At 51.9% G+C, this 22,218-nt stretch overlaps 2 protein-coding genes across 4 annotated transcripts in view; one reads left to right on the forward strand and one right to left on the reverse strand.

Moving 5' to 3' along the window:
* Positions 1 to 22,218, reverse strand: part of LOC144730079 (protein Wnt-5b-like) — a 50,829-nt gene that overhangs the window by 20,319 nt on the left and 8,292 nt on the right. The window contains exon 3 of one of the 3 annotated variants that reach the window (XM_078610608.1): positions 2,855 to 3,064. The exons of the other annotated variants lie outside the window; for them this stretch is intronic. The gene's annotated coding sequence lies outside the window, so the exon portion shown is untranslated. The remainder of the gene's footprint in view (positions 1 to 2,854; positions 3,065 to 22,218) is intronic. 3 annotated transcript variants of the gene reach the window in all.
* Positions 2,804 to 11,409, forward strand: LOC144730078 (F-box/LRR-repeat protein 14-like). Its single transcript, XM_078610604.1, has 3 exons — positions 2,804 to 2,959; positions 8,171 to 8,961; positions 9,457 to 11,409. The coding sequence occupies exons 2-3, from the start codon at positions 8,332 to 8,334 to the stop codon at positions 10,012 to 10,014; spliced, it is 1,188 nt and encodes a 395-aa protein (XP_078466730.1). The 5' UTR covers positions 2,804 to 2,959; positions 8,171 to 8,331; the 3' UTR covers positions 10,015 to 11,409.

The following is a 22,218-nucleotide window of genomic DNA, read 5'->3' on the forward strand; positions in this document are numbered from 1 at the left end:
AGATATTTGTGAATTTAATGTTTTGAATTTTACAACAAAAAACGTTTAATTTGCTTTAAAAAATATGGCACGGTACAATTTATTATAATGAGCACTACAGTTACGTTTAAATACTGGTAATCATGACAACAAGAAATTAACTGCATATCGTATGGATAGTGCCGTATTTTTCAAATATATCAAACTGAGGACATCTTGCTCTGCCAGCTAGAAGAACTAGTAACCAGGGAAGACGAGCACATCTGGGAATACCTCTCCTGGCACAGATATGAAAACACGGCGAGTGTGTTGTGGTGACCTTGACAGAGTCCTTGACAAAGAAGCGAAAGAATGAACGTGGTGGTGGTGGTGATGCTGGATTTGGTGTCTGGGGCCCTGAGAGAGTTGGAGGAGCTGATAGTGGTGAATTTGTGAAATCAATTAAACAATTATGCGGGGGGGGGGGGGGAGTATATTATTGTTGTTGTTTCAGGCTACCGCATTGCAATTGCCTCGATTATGCATTATCATGTATACATGCTTAATGTCTGAGCAATTTTCCAGGAGCTGCATTGACGTGCGCAGTGGCGATATTTGTAATGTTTTGTTCTATTTTTGAAATGTCTGCTGGCGCGGTGGTAAACGTGCCGCACAATCCGAACCCGGCAACCTGAGCGCGATTCCAAGCCAAGGATATAACATTTGGCGATGAGTGATGTCAGGGCTGCCAGTCTTGGGCCACCCATTGTTTTCACCAAACCTGCAGTGGCCAGATTGGCGAGGTATGGTCAAAACCTCCATGACCTAAATGGCATCGGAAGGCCTGAATCAAAACACTAAATTGATAAAGAGACTGAAAATAATTTGTAATATATAATTATTTTAACTGTCCATATTAAAATCAATTGGCATTCTGTGTACGACCATCACTCTTTGGTGCAATGTATTGTTCATGAATCATTATCCGCTGTGTATATATATAAAACACATATTTGTCAGCTCACATTGATATTTCCCATTAATATTTCCAATGACATTTCACGGATGTCTTCTAACAAATGGTCACGGTATTTATTTTTTCAGCATTTAAAAAAAGAATGCTTCCTCTATGCATCTGGATTTTTAAAAATTCATTTTCAGATTGGACATTGTGGATGGTAAATGGGACAAATGGACACACTGTGAATGTTTCTAGCCGACGTGGATTTTTACGTAAAACTCAAACCTGCACGACATAAACCATACAGAAAAGCAAAGTCTTAGTTTTATAAATAAGATTTTTTTAAAAATCCGTCTATCTCTTTTATGCTAACACGTAACGCTTACATTTTATGTCACGGCATATAAATGCAACATGTTATTTTGGGCAGAGCAGTGGGCAGTGGTAAGCGCACTGCGCTACGAATCCATCAACATGAATTTGATTCCTGGCCACAGCTGACATCAGTGGGAAGCGGTACCTGAAACGGTCCAAGACACAACAATCCACGCACTCGGACTCGCTTGAAGTATGGTCCAACAACCTCAATGAATGACACAAAATATTATCATCATGTATGACTTCCCCACCGCTAGCAATATTTGTATTTATTTCAAAGCATACATATTTAAACGTGCGCCCTGCATGACGTTTTCTGATTCAAATCACATTTTATTCTGGCCTCTCCACAAGCGACGTATTTACACGCGTGAGAACACTGGCAAAAGAAAAAACGCTTCACGGGAGAGCGGTATTGTGAACATCAATAATGAAAAGGAAACAACCCTTACTAAATTGGCTGTCGGGTGGTGGCGGGTTTAACGACACATTTATATTTCTAACACCCCCCCACCCCCTAAATTATGGATATTGGTCGCGAAAGCCTACGTGCTCATTTAACAACGTTGAGGCCCGATGCAATGCGAACCAACAACAGTGGGCGAAGGGCATGGTTGTTGGGTCAGTCATTCGGCTAGTCTGGGTGGATGTGTTGGGCAGCTGGTGGGAGCCTTAGGGTAGGGCTGGCAAACGAGGCCGGCCGACTTCGTGCGCTCCACACACAAACTTCGCTTTCTCTCGCATCGCACGACGGCCCTTTGAGGTCGCGACCGCTCTTAGTCTCTCGCGTCCGCGGCCCCAAAACCACCACCACCCCCCTCCCACCCCCCACCCCCCACGTGGCCCCACGCGCACAATGAGTCGGGCTGTGCGCACGCGCACTCAGAGGAGTAGAGCATCCCCCCCACCACCAACCCCACCACCACCCCCACCCATCATCCTTCTCCTCCTCCCACAGTCACCACCACCACAAGCAGCAGCAGCAGTAGCAGCCGTGTCCCACCCCCGTCTCGTCGCTCCACCCCACGTTCCAACCCTCCTCCCTGCCTCACTTCTAGCCCCTCCTTAATTCCCAATAATCCTGCCCCCACCCCCTCCCCTCCCCGTCACTCCCAGATTCCCATTATCCCTCCTCTCCCGGCGTCACTGCTCTCTCAACCCCCCCACACACACATTGGGTTTCGTCCCCGACTTCCCCGTCCTAACAGCACCCCCTCCTGCCCGGCTCAACTTGCGTCTCCCCGTTTCCATTCCCGTGGCGCTTGAACCACCCCCATCCCGTCTCCATCCCACGGTCCCCTTGGACGCACGCACCTCCCTGCACCCCCATCTCTTCCCCCGACTTCACCCCGTGTCCCAAGCCACCGACTCCAGCTGGCTCCACCCCCCACCACCACCCCCTTAGCCATTGCTTTGTTCCCACCCCGTTCCTCTGTCTCCATCCTCCTCCTCCTCCCCATTGGTCACGCCTCCCTCTCCTCTCCCAGCCTGCCCCAGCAGCCCCCCACCACCACATCTCTGTGTCTCCGAGACCCGGGGACCGGAGCCGAGACGTACCCTGGCACAGAGAGTCTCGGTTGTGGCAAGGGTGGCAACGGGAGCGAGCGTGGTGTGGCGTGGCAGGCTGAGCCAGGCGAAGCCGTGGACCCTCTCGGCATGCAGGTGAGGGAGCGTGGCACACGCCGAGGAAGGAGAGAGAGGGGAGAGAGAGAGATGGAGGGGAGGGTCCCCTCTCGATCGTGTCTCCTCCCACCGTCTAGGCGAGAGCTGTCAGCCACAACAGAACGAAATACACAAACGTATAACTGGGACACGCACACACATATATTGTATGTTACACGAAATAACGAAAGTGCCCCCCACCACCACCATCACCACCCTCCTGTGCCTGCTATGGTGCCTGAAATCCATCTCTCATGTCCAGCAGCATCCATCCCGTTCCCTCCCCATACACCGCCGAGCCGGACATGCTCACGTTGCTGTGGGAATGACAGCAGCGCACTGGGTCCATGTGCGATTGTTACGGAGCATTGCCAAGTGGCTTTAAAGCTGCTGTGGCCAGACTTTGCGTTGTTGCTGTCTGTTGTGTTGTTGTTCTGGCTGTTGTGCTGTTGTTGTGGCTGTTGTGCTGTTGTTGCCACTGTTGTTGTGTTGTTGTTGCCAATTGTGTTGTTGCCACTGTTGTGTTGTTGCCAATTGTGTTGCCACTATTGTTGTGTTGTTGCCACTGTTGTGTTGTTGCCACTGTTGTTGTGTTGTTGCCACTGTTGTGTTGTTGTTGCCACTGTTGTGTTGTTGCCACTGTTGCTGCCGCTGGGGAAAGGGCCTGGGACGGCTGAGCGGTTCATCTCCTTGGTTGTGGGTTTTTTTACGACTCAATGAAGGTGTCCGATGGAAACAACTCGGCAGTTTTCAAGTGGCATCCGAGCAGCGAGGATTGTTGGGGTTGGGGTTTTTTTAAATGATTACTGTATCTTGGTTTCGATTTAACAAAAAAAAAACAGTTGTGGCTCAGAGTTGACAGCGTCCAAACAATAAAACAAACGAAATGTTTCCGTGGGGTTGAGTGGCGAGGCGTGGGAATCTACAGCAGCAGAAAATAGTCACAAATTACTGACGTGTGTGTCGTGCAAAACTCGTGTGTGTGTGTGTGTCAATTACTCATCCATTTAAAATGTTATCTGCAAGAGAGCAATGGGTTGTAACTCTCTGCCCATGACAGTTCTGTGTGCGTGTGCGAATATTGAACGCGATGTTTCGCATCGTGTTCACACATGAAGGAATATACTTCCCCGATTTCTGTCTCTCCGAGTGGCGTTCAACGAGTTCACGACGGTTAATTAATTCACGACCGTCCATCGCGAAAGCCGAGACATGTATTCCGATTTATTAACGGTCCATTTATTTGTTTTAATTACCGCTTGCCAGATGATCATTTTAATGGGAAGTGAAATTGCTTTTTTTCGTTGCAGAAATTTTCATTAACTGTGCGTGAAAGTAACCGAGATTGTGAACTTTTTTTTTTAGAAGCAATTGAATAATGTGAAACGAGCGATTCAATGCATGCAAAATATAAGCCCCTCGTGCGTGCAAAATATAAAATATTCCCCACGCACAATTGTTAGCTTCATTGTCTTTAACATTTCTTAAACTGCATTTGTTGTTGAATGTGCTGTGTATTTCAGCCCACAGCAATGGCACGGAACAAGAGGATTCTTTTTTTTCCCCTCTATGCAATATTAGCATTCGGCTGAATATGGTAATTATGATAATGGGGAATTGCACAAAAAGAAGTGTAAATGCCTACAGGGCACAGCGAGCACGACCCTGTAGGCCTCGTACTGGGGCGGGCGGGCGGGAGGGCGGGCGAGTGGGTCCCATCTGCTCTCGCTTCGGCGGAGGGGGCTCACAGCGGAGCAGATGGTGGGGGGCACCGACGGGCAATGCGCACACACACGCAGCTGCACAAACCTCTCGTCCCCCGGCATTGCCAATGCCTCCCGTCGGCCTGACTGGGATCGAGGGACCACTGAGCTCACCGTGGCAAAAGAGCACGTTTTCCCCTTCCAGTTGGCGATATTTTTCAAGGTAGTGCCAGGCAAAGTGGCCACTACCTCCTCCTCCTCCTCGCTGCTCCACCCACCCACCTCATCTGCATCTTCCGTGATTAAGAAATGAGATTGGATGGAGGTGGCCGCGTGGGTCAGAGGTCAGCGGGCTGAGCTACCGCCACCGCTGAGATCCGGGGTTCGAATCCACGCAGCTGCCTGTGTTTTAACCGGGGTTCTCAATTGAATTTGTGGTCTCTATACCAGTCGGCAGTGACTAAAATAACAACCAACTCCCCCCCCCCATCGCATTAAATATGGGTTTGCACTTAATTTGGCTACATTCCAATTCTGATTATTAAAATATCAGTCGTATTGGCATATGACGAGCATTATTCCTGGCGACAGGGTGGGAAAATGTTGCGGTCTACAGCGTGGACAAGACGTGACTTGAACGGGTCTCGTAGGTAGTCGCTCCGTGGCGACTGCCTCCGTGGGCTGTTTTCTAACAGAGGGGATTGCAATGATCTGCGAGAGCTTTCCGTTGATACTCCATATCATGACATGGTACCGATAGAGCAATCGAGACGAAATTGGTTGAAAATTATTATGTTTAAAAAAAAAACATTTATTTAAAAGGATGAGCTTAGAGGGAGAGAAGACTTGAATATGCTGCCCAAGCCCCTTGCTCCGGAACCGCCCCCCCCCCCTCCTTTTATGAATTTGCTCGGCCTAAATTCAGTGCACCTGGCCCTCTGGGTCTCGCTTAAGCCAGGTGAGCTGCGTTCAGTTGGCAGGCCCTAATGGACCATCAGAAGGGCTGTGTTGGCGATATCTGGCAAAGGTATTTGCCATTAAATGTAATTCGTGTGTACAAGCCTTCGCGTGTGCTGGAGTTTTCCTCTCATGTCCCTGGTTTGCAAGGATCCACATGCCTTAGTTTTTGGCTGCGTTGCAAGCTGGGGTATCCTGCTGTTCTGCTTGATATACAAGACATTGTCCGGCAAAAAGCACTTACTATGTACGGCCGTAGTCTGGAAATGCTCCCCACCCCCAGATATCGATGTGCTTCTCTTCCCTTCCCGAGTTCAACACGGAACGAGGTCCGTGAGGACTTGGGATGCATCCCCCGAGTCTGCTTCTGTCATAGCGAGTGCACGGCGCGTTGCTTTTGTGGCAAAGCCAGCATTGTGATTACCGCAAAAGGCCAGCGCTGCCGAAACGCGGAGACTTGAATGGGGTCTCGTTGTTTGAAATGATTTGTGACATTTTTCGTAAAATAACCACACGGGATGAAGCTGACTCTGGCTACTGTAGAGTTGTCGAATGTTGATCTGTGCTATATTAATATTGTTCTCATTAAAATAAAATAAAATGTTCTTGGAAGGTTAGGCAATATGTTCCCTGCATTCGTGCTTCGTATTTCTGTAAATAGTTTTTTGCCAAATCTTTCTGTGCTGTAATAGAGCAGTTTAATATGACGGTGGTTACGATTAAATCGGATTCTGCCAGATGTACCTGAAATATTGCAGCGCATTCGCTGAGAAGGTTCGTTGACAAACGAATGCAGGCTTTGTCAGATTCCGCTATTTCAACGCTGCTTATTCGACGTTTGACTTATTAAGTATTACAAGTGCTGAGGCAGCCACACTTAACATCTTATAAATGCTAATAAGCAATGCACTCACCCTGGAGGATCCATAAAAAATGCAAGCATAAACTTTTTAGAAGGCAGAAAAAAAATGCCAATATTTTACACTAAGCAGGAGGAAAATAGCACACACCCTTAAGGCATACCAAATATCAAATGGCTTTAATAAGGGCCCAACATTACAGCATATACCATTTAACCCGCAACTTCCAAATCAAACACCTTGCATGCGTTTGCAGTTTTATTTGGGGGGGGGGGGGGGTTGGCTTTTACGGCTCTCATTAAAAATATGTCGGAACCATTATTGCTGCCTCCAATTGCCAAATGTTAAATTGTTCGAGGCATGCTGTGAATGTAGCTAAAAGGGGAACAAAAAATCCTCCATTGTCCTATTTTTTTTTTGCCTCGGATATTTCAGCAGATTAAATGGTCAGCAGATGTACAAATGTAGATGAATGGAGAGCAAAACGGGCTCTTTGTGTGTTTGGAAAGACACCAAAGTGCCATATTTCAATTTCAAAAGCTTCCTCTGTGATGTCACAAAGCTTATGGGACACGTCACATATTCTAGTTTCATTACGGAGAATCCTACTTGGACATGCTTCGATGGGGCCAAAAGGAATAGAAATCTCTGCTGGCACTAATTACGGCCTATCATGCGAAATATTTCTTGATTTCCCTATGGGTCTATCTCTTGCGAAGCCCCAAGCCAACAAGTTTGAATCTCTCTACCCTTGTGAATGCAGAGTAAAGAGGCCAATTTGTGCATTGCCTTTCATTGGGAGACTCGGTACAACTTGAGTCAATCACTTGAGTAAAAAAAAAAGAAATGAAAGAACAAAAAAAATACGTTCCTTTGGCCATGTCTGTGTCACACCGTATTAAATATTAAATCGTGATGTGGTTCAACAAAATTAGTATCTTACCATCCGTTGCTTCAGTGGAATACAACGCCATATATTATACATACATACCATTCGCGCGCGCGCGTGCGTGCTTTTTCTACGTGCGCACGCGCGAAATCCGTATGCTCGTTCCGTGTCATTCGTAAAACCGATTGGAAACGAATAACGTTCTCGGAATGGATGCAACGACAAAAAAGCGCCGCTAAACAACAAAACTGCGATCCGCCGCTGTGGTCCAACGCTTGCGGGAGCTCGCTCGCTCGCCCGCTCCTCGGAGCGCATTTTCACGTTTCATAGCTTGCTGAACACCGTTCGTGTTTTGCAGCTCTACGCGGCCACGTTTCCTCGTAGACATTCTTTTTTTTCTTTCTCCCTCTCCCTTGTTCCGTGTGGATTTTTTTTTATTCATTCATTCTGGCAGGATAAAACTTCTTTTGAGCCAGCGGATTGTTCTGGAGTCCCCGGCTGTTGGAAAGGAATTCTTTGTAGATGTAAAAAGGCTATTGCAGAATCGTTCTGCATGGGTTTTTAAACGGCCTGTGACATGTATGTGCCACACTCAAACTCACCTTCCCCCCCCTCCTTCCCCCCCTTCCCACCACCGATCGGCGAGCGCTTTGGTGCCTTTTTGGCTGCTCGCGCTGAAAAGAGCCCGGGCGCAGTGCGACTTGTTATTCCAGTCAGACGGCTGGGCTGTTCGCCTGTCTGTCTGGGTGACAGCACCAGGGCAGAAATCCGACGCCGCCTTTCCCTTTTCACGCTCCGCCAGGTCCCGGCGCCCCACCCCCCCGCCTCCAACCACGTGAGCTGGAGAGCGCGCAGCTGAGCCTCTCCGCACGCTGCCTCATCCGGCTCGCTGGCAGCCGACGGAGCGCCGCAGCAGCAGCAGCAGCGCTCCTCCCCCCCCCTTCCTCCTCCTCCCCACCGACCATGGAGACGCACATTTCCTGTCTCTTCCCCGAGCTTCTGACCATCATCTTCAGCTGCCTCGAGGTGCGAGACAAAGGGCGGGCGGCGCAGGTGTGCCGCGCCTGGAGGGACGCGGCGTACCACAAGTCCGTGTGGCGCGGAGTCGAGGCCAAGCTGCACCTCCGCCGCTCCAACCCGTCGCTCTTCCCCAGCCTCCAGGCACGCGGCATCCGGAAGCTGCAGATCCTCAGCCTGCGCCGGAGCCTCAGCTCCGTCATCCAGGGTCTGCCCGGGCTCGAGAGCCTCAACCTGAGCGGCTGCTACAACCTCACGGACCTGGGTCTGGCGCACGCGCTCGTGCAGCCCCTGCCCAACCTCACGGCGCTCAACCTCAGCCTGTGCAAGCAGATCACGGACAGCAGCCTCGGGCGCATCGCCCAGCACCTCAAGAGCCTGCGCACGCTCGAGCTGGGCGGCTGCGGCAACGTGAGCAACACGGGGCTGCTGCTGCTCGCCTGGGGGCTGCCCGGCCTGCGGAGCCTCAACCTGCGCAGCTGCCGCAACGTCTCGGACACGGGCATCGGACACCTCGCCGGACTGACGCGGAACGCGGCGCAGGGCTGCCCCAGTCTGGACCATCTCACCCTGCAGGTACGGGTTGGTGGCGGCGGCGGCGGCGGCGGCGGTGGTGGCGGTGGCGGTGGCCCAGCTGTGTGTTTTGAGCGTGTGTCGGAGCAAAGGGGGCTTGGAGTGCGAATGTGTCAAGAGTCTGGGTCTGAGCTTGCATGCATCCCTGGAGGCAAGAGATTGCTGTTGTTGTTGATGGCTGAAGTGTTATTGCGGCTTATCAGCTCATAATTTAATGATTTATGTATGGATTTAAAACTTTTTTTTACCGCTTCTTTATATTATCGATTCACATTGTAATTCGGACAGTTGGCTTTTTTAACGCGTTAAGCGAGCTACAATCCGAAAAATTGTATTAACGTTTTACAACATTCATCTTGCATTCCGTATACATCGGTTGCCATTGCACCGTTTTACCCAAAATACCGTGCAGTGACGACGGCAACGATGGCGTTACAGCCCACTCCCGAAACGCCGCCGTTTGAAACCCCAACCCCTTTCTTCTCCCGGGCGGCGCAGGACTGCCAGCGGCTGACCGACGCGGCGCTCAAGTACATCTCCAAGGGATTCCCCGCCCTGCAGACGCTGAACCTCAGCTTCTGCGGCGGCGTGACGGACGCGGGCATGGTGCACCTGTCGCACATGAGCGGCCTGCGCACGCTCAACCTGCGCTCGTGCGACAGCATCAGCGACGCCGGCGTCATGCACCTGTCGACGGGCACGCCGCGGCTCACGACGCTCGACCTGTCCTTCTGCGACAAGGTGGGCGACGCGAGCCTGGCGCACATCGCGCAGGGCCTCGCGCAGCTCGCGTGGCTGTCGCTGTGCGCGTGCCGCGTGTCCGACGCCGGCGTGGAGCGGCTGGCGCGGCCGATGCGCCGCCTGCGCACGCTCAGCATCGGGCAGTGCCCCGGCATCACGGACCGCGGCCTCGAGCTCATCGGGCGCCACCTCACCCAACTCACGGGCATCGACCTGTACGGCTGCACCAAGATCACCACGCGAGGCCTGGAGCGCATCACGCAGCTGCCCTGCCTCAAGGTCCTCAACCTGGGCCTCTGGCAGATGACCGAGTGAAGCGGGCGAGTGAGCGAGCGAGCGCTGCGGCTGCGCGGAGTGGGCGGGAAATGTTCGCGGCGGATGGACGGAGCGAGAGACCGGTGACGAACGCTGTCGTGCTTTGAAATGAAGAAGTTTGTTTCCTCCCCGACAACTCCCCACGCCGACATCGCCAGCCGCCGTCGAGCAGCGGACGAGCGTCGGTGTGATCCCGACAGTCCCGACTGAGCGCTGCCCCGCCGTGGCCACGCCGGGTCTCGGAACACCCTGGCACGGCACTACGCTGCGCCAACGTAGACAAAATGGATGGCCGTCGAGATGGTCCTTTGATGGACGCGTCCAGGAGTCGTGGCGCTTGGTGCAGCCTCGGGCGTTAGAGCCAAACGTAGGTCCCACACCACCAGTCTCACATACAATGTGGTTAAAATATACAAATTAATGCCCAACCAACGAGAGAGATATCTTGTCGCCCAAGTAAAAAATAACTTTTCCGCACCAAAACCTCCTTTGGAAATTCCCGCGTTATTCTTTTTTCCGTAACACTTTTTTTCCCGAAATGCAAAACTTCTTACTTGCTGGAAAAGTAGACATTCAGCATCTTGCCAAGCATTGAAACTTTCATGGGCAGCGTTGCATGAAAGTGTCTTACAAACCCACGCGGGTAGCTTTTCCAGCAACCCCCGCCTGCCTACCGCCCCCCCTCCATCACATCCACGACAACCCTCCGTCCCCTGCTCCCTCTCTGTGCCCTCTCCCAGCCAACTTCGCCGAAGATCCACGAGGACGGCCCCCCCCCCCCCCATCGTCTCTCGAAGCGACACTGATCAGCTGGAACTTCTATCTACCTCACAGATCACGCTAACACACAGACGTGCGCACGTCAATTATATAAAAGACGCCCGCACAGGGCGACGAGCGGGGGTGCGCAAACGCGTCCGGCTTCCACCGCTTTAACGAGGCAGCGGATGGGAGATGAAAAGACAACAATAAGCATCTGGCTCTGGGAAGATGTGTAAAATCAAGGTAATATTTTCACTGCTTTGCTTTTTTGAGTAGGCGGTATTGACGAGTTCATTATAAGTCCTTAACGTCAATGATTTAATTAGTGCCGTGGTTGATTTGAAGCCGTTGTTACCGGTTGCGATCGTGCATGCGTTGATCCGAGTTCTTTTTGTGACACCGATTCACGATAAGCAGAATCGTATTTTTATTCCCACCTGGCGTTACATTCACAGTTAAATAGAATCTTTTTTGTTTTACTTTTATGTTCAGTGGTACCGTTTTTTTTTTTTTAAACCAACCTGTCAGCACCTGCTTAGGACGTACTGTAAATATATAATGCATTATATCACCAAAATGCTGTCGGGAAAACAAAAGTTAAAACGAGCTGTATAAATTACATTTCTGATCAAATGTTTGGCGTGGATTTTTTCTCTCGTTGAATTTTTTTTTGGTGCTTAAATCGGGGTGAAATAGTCACCAAGGAGACGGTGAAACAGGCTTTAAGAAGACTATCTCATGTAAACACCGACACTGCTTGTTTTACTTACGTTATCAATGCAATAACCCTCGACTCAAATACTTGTAATTAGTGTCTTAGAGATGATGGCATTCAGGATGAGCTTGACATTTAGGACTGTTTGGATTTTTGTTCAATACCTCTTGCTCCGTGCTGCGACTGACACCCCACCCCCCTCTCTTACGTTGAGCTGCCACCCTTGAGGCGACGGCTTCTTCTTGACAGACACTTCCTCCCCCACCCCGAACGCAGTTGAACGATCTCAGCAGGGGTCACGAGGCAACACTGTGCTTGTTCATCGGCCACTTTAGGGTGCACGGATGGAATGCGCCTCAATTCATGGCGAGAGCTCGCACACCGCTTGGCAATTACCGATCCTTTTCTCTCGACGCTCAAATAAGGCATTTTTAACCTCATTTCTCGTGACCTGGCTGCAAGTTTCGGCTTTTCCTTCCGTGCCATTTTACATACAAAGCCATCGACGAATTAACGCGTTGTCCGTCATACATCGCTGGTGACCTCCGTGCTCAAACGGAGACCTCTGGCTGACGTGGAACAGAGAGAACGGTGGGGGGCAAGGGGGGGTTGTGAGGACTGTAGGTGAACCACTTCATCGAGGACCTCGACGGCTGAGGCTCGCGAAGAGTGCCGAGGAGTGGCGGCATGAGTGGCTTCAATGGGATTTCAAAAAATATTCTATTGGAGGTGCTTGATTAGGCAGCAGGGAAAGCATTCAGTGGTGATCTAATTTATTATTGTCTAAAATAATGATCATATACAGGCCACTAAGCAATATAGCTGTTTTTCAGAAACGACCTGGCCACAAATGATAGCTCAACGAAGTGGCTTATCACGTGGAAATGTATTGTGTTCGGATCGGGATCGAACCCACGCTAGACACGGTGGTTGCCCCATCTGTCCTTAGATCTTTCCTTAATCGCCAGCCACACATTCTGTGTCGTAAAGTTGGAGAAATCTCCCATTTGTATTCGTCGCTGTAGAAAAACTTAAAAAATTCGGCAATTGTGAGTGGCATGGTGGTGACTTCCAGCTGGCACCAAAGCGTCAGGCAGGCCCCCCCACCCAGCCAGACACTGCCCGTCTCGATTTAAAGCTTTCGTGACTGCAGGGATTCATCTTCTTGGTTCTTTCGGTAAAGTCACGTAGAAGAGAAATAATAAAATAATAAAAATAAAACATAATAAAATAATTCTCATCACATTTCGGCCACAACGCAAGCAGCCGTCCAGGTGAAGAACAGGCCCCCGACAGACCTGAGGACGGCTGCTTGCGTTGTGGCTGAAAACGCCGTGAGATTTATTTTATGATGTTTTATTTTTATTATTTTATTATTTCCCTTCTACGTGACTTTACCGAAAGAACCAAGAAGATGACTCCGCCCGTCGTCTCGCACCTACGCAAATTAAAAAAAACGTCCGGACCGGCGCTATAGTTTTCTCAACCAATCCACTCGCTTTCTCAACGGACATTTGTGGCCCATGGCCATTTTTATCAGAGGAAGGCGGGGTGGTGGGGGGGCATAGCAGAGGAATTCCTCACGGTCTGCAGCAGAGGTCGCAAACGGGGTTTGATTCCTTACCCGTACCCGGCCGCACTAGGGTCGCAAACGGGTACCCGGCCGTACCCGTACCCTACCCATACCCGGCTGGGTACGGGTAGGGTACGGGTATCGGGTACCTGATTGCGACCTCTGGGATGAAGCCATGTTGCAGGCGCGGGTGGGTTGATTCTAGGAACTTGAATTGTGAGAAGAGACAAGACGTTGGGAAATGAGTGACAAACGGTTACTCACCAGTGACTCACAGCCTACCCCTACCCGTACCCGGCCGCACCAGAGTCGCAAACGGGTACCCGGCCGGGTACGGGTAGCCGGGTATCGGGTAGGGTGCGGGTATCGGGTACCCGGTTGCGACCTCTAGTCTGCAGGTCACCAAACTCGATTCTGCTGTCACGATGGCCTCGCTCAGCACCCAGCGCCACAATCGAACTGCCCTCTCCGTTCTCCTCTCAGTCGTCACTAGCCAAGGCTTTCACCTTTTGTTGTTGTTGTTGAGAAGGGACCATTACTGGGCTTCGTTAATGCCTTAAATTCGAATTCCATGCCCTGCATAAACATCCCATTGAGATTCAGCGGAGGAATCGGGGGGGGGTGGGGGAGGAGGAGGGGTGATGCAAGAAGTCTGCGCACTGCACCAGCGAACCCGATCGTGAGTTGAACTCGGGTGGTGGTTGACATCTGAAAAAGATCCCGGCCACCCACCTCCACGAACCCGCACTGACCAGCGTTGTGACGTCTGCTGGAGCAATCCCCAATGACTGACGCGCCTCGCGGGGATGTCTTCATCCAGCAATGCAATGACAGAAGGCTGAAGATGATTTTATTATTACGATGATTGAGATCCAAGCACACAGCGATGTGGGTGTTACGCCTGCGTTCCTATTTGGTTCACGGCGGTCAAGGAATGGAAGCTTTCTCTCGGTGTGGGACGAACCCACCGTGATCTTGAAAGGTGGTTAAAGGTGCCCAGTGCTCTGCTGCTGTGCGTTCATGAACTACAGCGTGCGGTCAAGGACGCGTGCGCACGCACACGCAGAAACAGATGTCGCGTGTCATCTACACAGTTCAGCCCCCCAAATCAAGGTTAGCATCGACGTGGTGACACCGGTCAGCGGAAACGTAAAAGGGCGCATTGCTGCAGCAACGTTTGCACGCGCGCGCACGCACGTTCACGCACACGCGCGCGCTCGCTCGCCAGCGCGTGCGCGCGTGCGCGTGCGTCGTCGCGCGGCGATCTGACAGAACGCGGCTCTTTGCCCTCCGAGAAAAGCGCCGTCGTTGTCGGTTTCTTCTCTTCGGGGTTCTGCCCGAAGAGAAGAAACTTGACCGGGCGGACCGGGCCGCCGCTTTCACAGCTGACGAGGCGCAGTGACGGCGCGGTCATTCGCAGCCACGTGGGAGCCCCCCACCATCGCTACCCCCACCCACCATCACTACCCCCCCCATCACTACCCCCCCACCACTACCCCCCACCACTACCCCCCCACCACTACCCCACCACCACTACCCCCCCACCACCACTACCCCCCCATCACTACCCCATCCACCACCTCTCCCCCACCCACGACTGCCCCCCCCACCACTACCCCCCCACCACTCCCCACCCCCCACCACTACCCCCCCCACTACTACCCCCCCCCCACCACTACCCCACCCACCACCACTTCCCCACCCCCACCACTCCCCCCCCCACATCACTCCCCCTCCACCACTACACCCCCCCCACCACTACCCTACCACTCCCTCCACACCACCCCCCCCCCCACCACTACCCTACCACTCCCCCCACACCACCCCCCCCCACCTCCCCCCCACACCACTCTCCCCCACCACTCCCCCCCCTACCACTCCCCCACCCACCACTCCCCCACCCACCACCACTACCCTCCACCACTCGCTCTCCACACCACTCCCCCCCACCAATCCCCCCACCACTCCCCCCCACTCCCCCCCCCACTACTCCTTCCCCACCGCCCCCCCCCCCCACCACTCTCCACCCACCACTCCCCTCCCCACCACTCCCCCCCACAACTCTCATCCCACCACTCCCCCCCCCCACCACTCCTTCCCCACCGCCCCCCCCCACCACTCTCCACCCACCACCCCCGATTTAAAGTGAAGCGCCATCAAACGAGATTTTGTCAGCGCTCGTTGTGTGTGAAGCCTCTTTCCCCCACCCACCCACACCCACCCACACGCCGGTGGTGGTGGCTGCAAGTTTGGAGATTTGAAAACGTGGCGTTTTCGCATTTTACTCGGCGCTACGAGCGCTGACAACCCGAATGAAGCGTGGAGACTTTTCTTTTTTCACCACAGCACAACTACGCTCTGAATGTAAAGCGGAGGAGGAACTGTACAGAGTACACAATGGCTGCTGTAAGCGATTTTTAATTATTGCTCGTGGTCCATCAATGATGTCTCAGGACAGCCCCCGTGCACAGAGAATGACTGCATTTGAAATGATTGGGGGGTGGGGGGCTTTTATTTATTTCCCCCCCCCCACCGAGCCGTCATCCCCGACGCGATCTCCATTGTCGGTCTGTTTTTGAAAGGCTGCGAAGAGTTGATGGTGAAAATCGTAAAAATTAACCCGTAAAAACAAAGTTTTTCACTATAAATCTTTTATATGCGTGGAGGCTAGAGTCCTCTCGTCCTCTGGCCTGAGATGGCTGCCACCTATGGGTCAGATGATTGCCTGCCACCATTAAGCAATTGGTAATTTAATATAAAAATTTTTTCCTAAAAAGTGTAAAGTTATGGAAAAAATTTTTCAGGAAAATAAATTGTCACGCTACAACGAGTCTGTGTGCAAAATGTCAGCTCGATTGGATCACGGGAAGTGGGTTAAAAACGACCGAAAGATTTGCACGGTCGTAAGCGCGCAAGCAAGCAAGCAAGTGAACTTAATATAAAGGATTTTAAAATCGCAATAATCGGCAACGATAGGACGTTGTAGACAAAGCGGATTCCCTCGGTTAGGGGCAACTCGTCGTGTCTGCTAAAAATAAATATATATAACCGGACGTTTGTAACGTGTTATTTCCTGGAAGCCGCAACCCAATTATGTCCAGGCGCTGGGAGAATAACGCTTCGATCATTTTACAACTCGTAATTGTTATCATCACGACATTGTCATGAAGGCCGTGTAGTTTTATTTACGTGGGAAGAGGAGGAAGGAGGGATTTTAATTTATGACTTATATCAAGAAGCGTGAGGGTTTGCAGTCAGCTGTTTTAAATATGCGCCGGGGTGTTCAACAATTAACGCAGTCTGACTCCTTCCTCGAGTGGACTCAGTGAGCTGATTTTGCCATTCTTAAGCTCGTAATTATACCCCCCCCCCCCCACCGTTTGACTTCTGTGCTGAAGGGATGTTTTTTTTATCCTGGATGCAGAAATCTCCCTACGGCGAAAATCTAAAAAAAAAATTGCCACGTCCAAATTCCATCAACTCCTGGCTTAATTTCCTTTTAATCAATAGACATCGCCCTTTATTTCAGCGCACGCGTGAACTTTCTCCACCAAGTCGGAACTAACGCGCGCACAGACGAAGTTTAGCGCGGAGATGCGCCGTCGTGAGGTCAGGCACCAATGCCGTTCGCCCCGTTGTTAAAACTTCGCTTCGAAAACGAATATCACATGCAGTGAGAAGGGTCGCGTCGCCTGTTGTTTTCCAGGGCCTTGCTCGCCGCGGTTGCAGAGCGAGGGCGAGCGGACGGACCGAGCCGCTCAGAGTAATCGGGAGCGATGGCAGCCGAATGCAAGGAGAGGTCCGTGTCGGATGAGATGAGCGTCAGAATGGCTCGACTTCAGCCCACGTCTGGCTCTGAGCCACGCCACGCCGCCCCCCCCCCCATCCTCCTCCTCCTCCACCTCCTCTTCCAGCCTCCTCTCACCCCCCCCCCACCACCGCCGCCGCCTCTCATCGCCTCCTTTCCACCCATCTCCCCTCGTAAGTTCGAACTCAGCAGAGAAATGTAAATAAAGAAATAAATGTGAAAACCAAGGAATATAACCCCTGCTGGCTGCTTTTCAGGACTTGAAATTCCATCCATCGCTGCGCAGGGTGGGAGGTGGGTGCAGGATGAACGTGATCGTTCGTGATGGATCAGCAGAAATATGTGTACACACACACACATTGCCCTTTCACGTTAAGCTCCAAACGCTCCGCTTCGCGATTCACGGAGGGACGTGGGTGGCTTCACTTTGCGTCGCATCCACCGAGGCGTGTTTCTCGAGCAGTTTGCACTGTGGTTCAATAAAGAAAGGGTTATATACTTGGTAAGAAAAAAAAAACTTTTTGTTCAACGTCCGCTTTGTGAGAAAGTCTGACGTCTCCCGACGTCTCGTTGCGGCGTGGGTCGTGCAAGTCAAATCCAATGCGCGGAGATAATCGCAAGCGTGCGTCTCTGTGTGTGGTGCGGAATGCATTGAAAACGGCCACGATTGCCGTGCGCCGTGCCCTTTTGGCGTTAAATAGGAAACAAATTTTGGCGTTAAACAGAAATTGTTGACGACGGCGGGAACACTGCACGGTGGCGAATGCTCTACGGCCGCGTGCTCGGCGGTCATTCTCTGATCCCTTCCGTCGCCAACGCAACGCCGCTGACATAGATCCCCACGCTGAATGAAACCCCAAGCAAGATGCTTGTCGAGATGTCAACTACCTCGCTTGCTATGCAGGAGGTCGTGGGTTCGATCCTGACCCCGGACGCCGGTATATTTGGAGTTTGCATTTTCGCCCCGTGGTCGCGTGGATTATTTCAGGTTTTTCCCTCCACATTTAGAAACATGCGTTCACAGTATTTGGATGCTATAGATTGCCACATTAATGTTGATAAGCCACTTCGTTAAGCTATCATTAGTGGCCAGGTCGCTTCTGAAAAAGAGCGGCCGAATATCTCTAAACGCGTGATGTTGATTCTAAATGTGGAGGGAAAAACTGGAGGGCCTGGAGAAAAACCCATGCGATCACGGAGAGGAGAACACGCACACTCCAAAAATGCAGGCGTGGGAGGTCAGGATCGAACCCACAACTTCCTGCATACCAGAAGAGGTAGTTAACATCTCACCACCGTGGTGCCCAACCAAGCCCGCTTCAAGGCCGTCTTTTGCCCAAACCAAGCCCGCTTACTTGTCTGAAGAGTGATAATGATGATGCCTGTAACCTGCGTGCCTTCTCCAATCTGCGCCGATCCTCTTTCTGTCTCCCAGTGTGATTCCACGTGTGGACCTTTCCACGCTTCTTTGCACACTTTTAAATTGTTTTCGATGTTTATGTAACATTCTTTGCACACTTTACATCGTATTACTGAATGCCGTACGCCTTTAAAATACGGCGTATTTTCTAATCCTTCCGAGCACTAAATGCACAGGGAATCATGCATGATGTGTCGTCGTTGACTACGACACCCGACTGCATGGCGAAGTGCTTTGAGTTGCATGGCTCGCAAGTGGAAAGGCCTCTGAGTTCAAATCCTGGGTTGGGGTCAACTCTGTACTTCGTTGTTCCAGGGTCAATAGAACGACAGCCATTTCTGGCGGCGATGAACGCTGCGATTGACTTTGTGTGTTGAACTTCTTTTGGACCGTACGTAAGCCAACCGTGGAATTTACTTCACGAGCTCAGGAGATGAGTGCTGTGCTCTATGCTGAGCAAAAAACTGCTTTCACTCTGTAGGTGTTTTGTTCTACTGAGCGTTCTAGTTTTACCTCGTTTTACTGGCTTGGTGAGAACATAATTAGATTATTTTTTGAAGTGTTATTAAATATGTAAAATCTGACGCACAAATTATTCAAAAGAAACTCGGGCGAGATGTATGTTACTGTACACAATAATAGCGGTAAGAATAAACATCTGGAACCTGCCTGCAGACCAGCGAAATATTGGTGAGGTACAAATTAAGAACGGAAAATTCGGGAATCACGTGGACATATCCAGCGGTGCGTACAGAGCCCAACCACGGGAGAGAGGTCACCCCTACGCAGATGACATCACCAAATTCAGCTGCGCACCTCGTAACCCGTTCACTCTGGCCATCATTTCAACAGGATCCAAGAAACAGGGATCAAAAGTGTTCTAAAACTTTAATAAAGTGGCGACGGATGTTATAATACCCAGTATTAATTGAGTACACCCCAAAAAAAAACCCCATCGTATGTTAACATTAATCTTTCGATTAAACACAGCCTTGTTTGACCAATATTATTAGCCTTGTAACTGGTTATCAGCGGAGATATTAAGGGAATGCGAGTCTCGTTCTTTAGCCTTAATTAAATCGACACTGGGCAGGTTTTTGTTCCACGAACGCTATCTTATCGTGCGCAGTGGGCTCACCTGCTGGTGGTGGTGGTGGGAGGGAGGGAGGGAGTCAGGGAGGGAGGGAGTCAGGGAGGGAGGGAGTCAGGGAGGGAGGGAGTAAGGGAGGGAGGGGACCCCCTTGCCTCAATGGGCTGGGATGCAGCCGCGCGTCCGTGTGGCAGTGATCCGCTCAGGTAGTTTCAGTAGGAGGCACTCACCGCTCACCAAACACGACACGCACTCAAGACGGCACGGCGGCTGTGGGCGCGGGGCTGGTTTGGGATGGGGGGGGGGGCATTTTTCAGCTCTCAATCCAATCGACTGCAGCGTTGTAAGTGCCTGCACTCATGCAATGCCTATGAGAGCATTAAAAGAATTACACTAAAATGATCGGGCATTAAGGCACCAGCATGCATATTGGATGATAATTGCACGGCTACACGGCTGCGAGAAAATGGCTCGAACGCCTTAAATATTCATGCGAAGGCTCAGCGCGCCGTGGCACTCCCGATATTATACACGAATCATCACATTTTCACAATTTAGTTTATGGCTTTTTCTAAAGATTATGCCCGGCCCCGTTCTCATTCTCTACCCTGCACGGTGAGTGACGGCTCTCCCGTCGACTCGAATCCACACGAAGCCGCAGCAATCTCAAACAACAACAACGAAAAGAAATCGCGGGGGCCCCTGAGAGCGCCAGCATTTTGTGCTCAATGCAAAATTATATTCCTGGACAATTACCGCGGGCTAAAAGCAGGTGGCCCAGCGGTTCGCACGCCTCGCTGGGAACCGCCGATAACCTCATTCTCGTCGACGGCTTAACATCATCAGTGGTGAGTGGTGTCCGAACCTGGTTGGTGATGCCCCCCCCCGCTCCTCCTCTTTCAAGAACCCATACCTGACGGAGTTTAATGTGGTTCCGAAGCCCTATGTTTTGACACCGCACAGACAGCTTGTCATCCAGCAGTGGAGTGACAGGCTGACGGATTCAAATCACGACACGTAAATGAAAGGAGAAATCGTACAACATTTACGCTACACATTGCGGGCATGGACATCCTCATCAATCGGCCACGACCTATCCACTGCTAGATGAAGGCCTTCTCACCCAAAGCCGTCGTCAATCTCTTGCACGCGCGCCGATGAAATCGCTCCATCTCCGTGGGCGCGCGCAAACCCCCCCTCTGCATCAGAGTTCGCAACCGGGTATCCGATACCCGTACCCTACCCGATACCCGTACCCTACCCGATACCCGGCTACCCGTACCCGGACGGATACCCGTTTGGGACCCTGGTGCGGCCGGGTACGGGTAGACCGTGAGTCACTGGTGAGTAACCGTTTGTCACTCATTTCGGGTAGGGTACGGGTAGGGAACGGGTACCCGTACCCGTACCCGGCCAGGTACGGGTACCCATTTGCGACTCTGGTGCGGCCGGGTACGGGTACGGGTAAGGAATCAAAACCCGTTTGCGACCTCTGCTCTGCATGCTGCCTTGCTGGCGTGAGACGTTGGCGCGTCACACGCGCGGCACAGTTACATGCAGAGATACAAACGTTGCTACCCGCAAATAGAGATAGCGGTCGCGTTTAGAATGACAAGAGCGGGGGGGGGGGGGCGGGGGGGGGGCACGCGAGGTCTCCCGTGCTACCGGCGCTGCAGAACGGGCCACCCGAACAAACTCGCTGTCAGCGACGGTCACAGCTGTACGCCGGGCGTGCTCACAACGGGCTCCGTGAAGACTCGTGGACATCAGTACGGGACCGCAATCTGCATTGATCTTCTAGCCCGGGCGGCGAGGATGATGCCCGTTGAAAAATGCCGCTTTGTTGTGCGAGCGGAGTGGCAGAAAACGAGGTGGGGGGATCTTTTAAGTAGCCGAATGGTCGCTTCGAAAATTTTATTCGATTTTTTTTGTTGGTGGTGGTGGTGGGGGGGGGGGGAGGAAATAAAAAATTCGTGCCATTTTAAACTCGGAGAGGGCCCAGCGGTCGAGGCCACGGTCGCCAGTCGCGAGCCGTTTGCCGCCAGGGCTGAGAATTGGCGAGATGCGTCGTGTTGCCGTCGAGCGTACAGACGGTATTGACGAGTCAAAGGCGACTTTGTTGGTGAGCGTCAAGTCATCTGCGGGAGCGGTTCCGTCGTGTTCCCGTTGTCGGTCGCTGTCGACGTTTGCCGGCTTTGAAAAAACCCTCAACACGATTCAGGATTTTCCTTGGTGGGGTGGGGGGGCTGCATTCATTGTTTTGAGGTCTCGGTAAGGGGGCAGCAATGACACCCCTAAAAACTGCTCGCTCCTCAACTCCGCTGCTGGCATGGGACCTCATCCAATAGAGGGAGCCCTAGAGGGATCTAAAGTCCAGAGATGCCCCCCCCTTTAAAGGATGATTTGGCCTACTCAACCCCACGCTGTGGCCAGATGTATTGGAAGGGGTGGCAGTATCCCGATCACTCACCCGCACCACACCTGGCCTGCTGATAGACTGGATGGCGGTGCACTCATTCGCACTGGCGGGCGGACAGAGGCAGATGGGCATTTAAGAAACTTGCATCCGTGGTGTCAGCTGCCCCCCGGCGGACGAATGAGTCAAGCCAGCGACCTCGGGATTTGCATGTCCAGTTGAGTGAGCTTAACCAGCACATAACCCTGAGCTATCAGAAATAAAGTGCATTTAATGCCGGGAGGCTTTGAGGAAAGGTGTTTTACTCTGACATGTCTTGTTGCGCGTGCGCGCTTCCGAGTGCACGTGTCCACCGCTGCTGGTAACAAACAAAAGAAATCGAAGCCTTCCGAACATCGTCGACAAATCTGCGTCCAATTA

Source organism: Lampetra planeri, chromosome 34 (genome assembly GCF_965212315.1).
Source record: "Lampetra planeri chromosome 34, kcLamPlan1.2.h2, whole genome shotgun sequence".
In the NCBI taxonomy this organism is placed as follows: domain Eukaryota; kingdom Metazoa; phylum Chordata; class Hyperoartia; order Petromyzontiformes; family Petromyzontidae; genus Lampetra; species Lampetra planeri.

What these genes read in the sequence shown, in the direction of transcription:
- LOC144730078 (XM_078610604.1), top strand. Translation starts at nt 8,332, where the DNA reads ATGGAGACGCACATTTCCTGTCTCTTCCCCGAGCTTCTGACCATCATC. An exon ending in TGGACCATCTCACCCTGCAG is followed by an intron (nt 8,962 to 9,456) that starts GTACGGGTTGGT and finishes CGGGCGGCGCAG; the next exon opens with GACTGCCAGCGGCTGACCGA.